Source organism: Sinocyclocheilus grahami, unplaced genomic scaffold, assembly GCF_001515645.1.
Source record: "Sinocyclocheilus grahami isolate Dianchi unplaced genomic scaffold, SAMN03320097.WGS_v1.1 scaffold1122.1, whole genome shotgun sequence".
Classification (NCBI taxonomy): domain Eukaryota; kingdom Metazoa; phylum Chordata; class Actinopteri; order Cypriniformes; family Cyprinidae; genus Sinocyclocheilus; species Sinocyclocheilus grahami.
In genome coordinates, this window is record NW_015506301.1 from 244483 (window position 1) to 249474 (window position 4992).

Below are 4992 nucleotides of genomic sequence, written 5' to 3' on the forward strand. Positions count from 1 at the left end.
CCTGCCTGTCTGTCTGTCTGTCTGCCTGCCTACCTCTGTCTCTCTGTCTGCCTGTCTGTCTGTCTGCCTGCCTCCCTGCCTGTCTGTCTATCCGTCCATCCGTCCGTCTGTCTGCCTGTCTGTCTATCCATCCATCCATCCATCCATCCATCCGTCTGTCTGTCCGTCTGCCTGTCTGTCTGCCTGCCTGTCTGTCTATCCGTCCATCCGTCCGTCTGTCTGCCTGTCTGTCTATCCATCCATCCATCCGTCTGTCCGTCCGTCTGTCTGTCCGTCTGCCTGTCTGTCTGTCTGCCTGCCTGTCTGTCTATCTATCTGTCTGTCTGTCTGTCTGTCTGCCTGCCTGTCTGTCTATCCGTCCATCCGTCTGCCTGTCTGTCTGTCTGCCTATCCATCCATCTGTCCGTCCGTCCGTCCATCCGTCTGTCTGTCTGTCTGCCTGCCTGTCTGTCTATCTAACTATCTGCCTGTCTGTCTGTCTGTCTGTCTGTCTATCTGACTGTCTGCCTGTCTGTCCGTCCGTCTGTCTGTCCGTCTGTCTGTCTTTTTGTCTATCTATCTATCTGTCTGTCTATCTAACTATCTGCCTGTCTGTCTGTCTGTCTGTCCGTCCGTCTGTCTTTTTGTCTATCTATCTATCTATCTATCTATCTATCTGTCTGTCTGTCTGTCTGTCTGTCTGTCTGTCTGTCTGTCTGCCTGCCTGTCTGTCTATCTAACTATCTGCCTGTCTGTCTGTCTGTCTGTCTGTCTGTCTGTCTGTCTGTCTATCCATCCATCCGTCTGTCTGCCTATCTATCTGTCTGTCTGTCTGTCTGTCTGTCTGTCTGTCTATCCATCCATCTATCCGTCCATCCGTCTGTCTGCCTGTCTGTCTGTCTGTCTATCCATCCTGTCTATCCATCCATATCTAACTATCTGTCTGTCCGTCCGTCTGTCTGTCTGTCTTTTTGTCTATCTATCTATCTATCTATCTGTCTGTCTGTCTGTCTGTCCATCTATAAATGTCTAAGTGGCATTGCATTAGATAAATTATTAAAGCAAGTGCATTTTAATGCAATATTTATACATTATAATTATATTAAAAATTAATGCAAGTGGCATTGTTTTAAAGAAAGATAGCAAAACATTAAAAAGGTGTAACCCGCATTAAACTATGGTTTAAATGAGTACACAAATACATAACTGCAATAATTCACGATATTATAATAAAAACGATAATAAATCATATTTCATAGTTCATAAATAGGTTCAAACATATACATTTCATTAAGAGATTATAGGGAAATTAAAAATATATAGAAAAATAAAAAAAATGGTAAAGCAACAAATAAAAACAATAACTTTTCCATTATCTTTTAATAATTTACATCCATCCGTTAAACTTTTTTCACTAATGCATTTTTAAATTACACTTTGATTTATATATATATAATTTCGTTTAATTAATGTCTTTCTCTTTTGTTTATTATGCCAATGTAAATCACATTATCATTGTGCATGAAACAATCTCGCCGTCCCTAATTAAAAACAATACAGCGCCATCTAGTGTTCACTTCAAATACAAACAAACGCGCCACTGCTGTTATCATAATAACGTGACCTCCTCTCTAACAAAATATACACTTTACGGTGTTTAACAGAGCTCATAATCAAAATACTCTAATGAAACCCATAACACTTACACGTTTAACCCTGTTTACATGGTAGAATCACGGCGTTTCGAGCTCAGTAAAGCGGAACTGATGCGCGTCGTTTTTGTTTCCGCCGGACACAGAGAGCGCTGAACTTACAAAACATAAACACAACAGATTTTCACCACCATGCTTGTTCATTACAGCGGGGTTCTGCTGTAAACGAAGCCGCTATGAGGGTTGCTAACAGGCTGTTCAGCAGTGAATGGAGGAGGTTTTTGAGCAGGGATGTGTCCTCATACACACAAGGACAGAGTCCCGAGGCGAGAATCAGAGAGTATTTCTACTATATCGACCATCAAGGACAGGTGCACCACTGAGAAGATGGCTGTAATGTTGTTTACTTCATATAATTCCCATAATCATGATTTATTCCTCTCTTTTTAAAGCTGTTTCTGGATGACACCAAGGTGAAAAACTTTGTCACCTGTTTCAAAGGTATTTCTGGGGTTTTGAAATACAAATAATTTCAAATACTTGCACACATGCATAATGCATATATCCAATACTATGTTGTGCAATGGTCTTATGGAACATGCATATGTCATTTGATTCAGATAAACCTCTTTAGCCTGGCTTCTTACACAGTCATTATGTACAGTACAATAATGCTATTTTCTTCTTCTGTACTTAACATTGTCCTTATAAAGAAGTACTGTGACTGTAACATGGTATGATGATGATAATATATCACAGTACGGTATGCTTACCATATTGCTAACCCACGGCAAGGTTTCAAAAATGGTGGTTTGTGAGATGAAAAGCTAATAATTAAAGATAAAATAAATAAAAATTAATTTGTAATTTTAATTATTCGAAAATAAAACATGTGCATGATTTCCAGCTTTGTTGTTAACAAACGTTTACAGCATTTCTCTAGTTTTTACCCAAAATAAAAGCTTCTGAATTTAAATGTTTGGAAGCATAAATATTAGCATTATAAATTGTGTTGCAAAGTAAAATTATTATTCAAATATCAAATATTCATTTTTTTATATTTTACAGTACAATTGTAATTTTCAACTTATACTTTTGTTCATTTTAATAGTTAAAACAATAATACTAACAATTGCATTATTAGCATCATTAATAATATGAGAACTGTGAACGTGAATTTGTTATTAAAATATTGAAATATAAGGTCAGTGTTAGTTTATTATCATTGACATAAGATATGAGGTTTTTATTAATTCTTTAAACCGTTTTAAACTTGAAATAAAAAAATAACAGTATTTAAATTTTAAAGTTAAAGTTGTAGTAATTTTGCGGTGTTTTTGTCTTTTATACATACACACACACACACACATATATCATACTTTTTTTTCATATATTATACATTTATTTTAGTACATCAGCTGGCTTATTAACTTTATAAACTTTAAAAACTTTTATATAAACTTTATTTTATTTCAGCTCATGTTTATTTTAAAAGTGTTTTTTTAATTGTTTTAATTGTAGTTTTAGTAAACTGCAATAACCCAGCTTTAAGTAAATATTTTACATCTGAAGGGTTTGGCTGACAAAAAAAAAAGTTTAGAAACCGCCATTATTTACATAATGTTTGAAATGCATTTAATTGTGGATTTTTCCCATTCATTTTCTCACTATAGGCGTGCTAAATGGCATTAGGCATTATTAAAGACTAAAGAGTTTGAACCAAATCAACCAGCTCTTAAGATTAACTGGCACCATTACAATATAAAAAAAAAACCTCAAAAGCCACTTGCTTATTGTTATTGTCTTTTTTTCTTGTTAGACCAGCACTTCTTAGTGTTCTTCTTCAACCGTCTGAAGGTCAATCAGAGCAGCCGATATGAACAGGACTTCCCCTTCCTCTCGCTCTGCGGACGCGAGCGTAACTTCCTGCGATGTGAAGACCGGCCCGTGGTTTTCACACACCTGGTATCGGAGGCGGGGCACGAGGAGCGTCTGTCATACTGTGGAGGCGGAGCCAAACTGACCGCTCCGTTCCGCCCAGAATCTCTCTTCATGCACCCAGTCAGCGGTAGAGTGTACCATCCCGGACCGGAGCGGGGGGGAGGCGTGGGGTTGGTACGGTCAGCGCTGGCCATTGAGCTGAGCACTCACTTTGAGTACGCCACGGGTCAGGAGAGCACGGGACAGCCCACTCATTTCATATGGGCGGGGCATCCACACACTCTAACCAATGAGCTGGCCAAACATTTTCCTGTTTAAAAAGATGAATGTGTGACGCTACAGTGATTCAGTCAACCAACAGATAGGTTATCATCATTAAAATCCTGCTGAAATTAATGTGTATTTAGGTATAACGTATATTCTGAACATACTGCTGAAATAAATGTATATATTGGGTCTTATTAATATTAAAAATAATTTACTCATCCTCGTTTTTTCCCATATCCATGCTACTTTCTTCTGCAGAGAACAAACAGGTGTTAAGCAGGTCCTCTCTTAAACACGGCAGTGTTTAAAATATTTAAAATTTAGTGAATCAAGCTACAAACTCGGTCATAAAGCACAATGTTTCCATCTAACATGCATTTTGAGCTGCAGCTCGTCATATTAATGGAGTGTTTCACTAGTTAGCAGTAAACCGGTAACCTCACCTAAACATTTGTGTTGGATGTTGTCTTTGGAGATAAGGATTTTATTTGTAAACATAATACCTTTTTGCTTATTTCAGTGAATGTCATAAAACTAGCGAGGAAAGTCAGTAGTAGTAGTAGTACTGACAGTGTTGTATAAACATGGCTTAAGATGAGAAAACCGGGGGAACAGACAAACTGATTCAATTGAGTGAGTCATCTACGCTGGAACCGCTCCGGTTGATTCAATCATTCAAGCGAGTCACTAGCAACAACAACAACAAAAAAAGATCAAAGGAGCCATTCATTTTCGAGTTTCGACATCGCTTGTAATGATTTTAAAAAGTACGCTTGGTGAGGGGTAAAATGGAGCTTTTCGAAAACTCAGAATGAGTTAAACTATTGCGTCGCAAAATGATTCAGTTTCAAAGCACTCCAGTCAGATTCAGATCGGGACTTCACATCATCTATCGTGAATAATTTGATTTAGATCAGAACTTCGGAGAGTGTATCGCAAATCATTTGATTCAAATTGGCACTTCGGAGCGTGTATCGCAAATCATTTGATTTAGATCAGAACTTCATATCACAAATCATTTGACTCAGATCGGCACTTCGGAGTGTGTATCGCAAATCATTTGATTCAGATCGGCACTTCGGAGTGTGTTTGATTTAGATCGGAACTTCGCAAATCATTTGATTTAGATCGGAACTTCGCAAATCATTTGATT

The 4992-nt window shown here is 37.8% G+C and overlaps 1 protein-coding gene across 1 annotated transcript; it reads left to right on the forward strand.

The window, feature by feature from the left end:
- The first annotated feature begins 1509 nt into the window (after positions 1 to 1509).
- On the forward strand, positions 1510 to 4035 carry LOC107567028 (UPF0598 protein C8orf82 homolog). Its single transcript, XM_016252615.1, has 3 exons — positions 1510 to 2002; positions 2084 to 2132; positions 3451 to 4035. The coding sequence occupies exons 1-3, from the start codon at positions 1868 to 1870 to the stop codon at positions 3888 to 3890; spliced, it is 624 nt and encodes a 207-aa protein (XP_016108101.1). The 5' UTR covers positions 1510 to 1867; the 3' UTR covers positions 3891 to 4035.
- Positions 4036 to 4992: the final 957 nt, after the last annotated feature.

Excerpts from the sequence above, each read along its gene's own strand:
- LOC107567028 (XM_016252615.1), top strand. The coding sequence starts at position 1,868 with ATGAGGGTTGCTAACAGGCTGTTCAGCAGTGAATGGAGGAGGTTTTTG. Across the intron at positions 2,003-2,083 it reads ATATCGACCATCAAGGACAG|CTGTTTCTGGATGACACCAA; the intron begins GTGCACCACTGA and ends CTCTTTTTAAAG. Across the intron at positions 2,133-3,450 it reads CTTTGTCACCTGTTTCAAAG|ACCAGCACTTCTTAGTGTTC; the intron begins GTATTTCTGGGG and ends TTTTCTTGTTAG.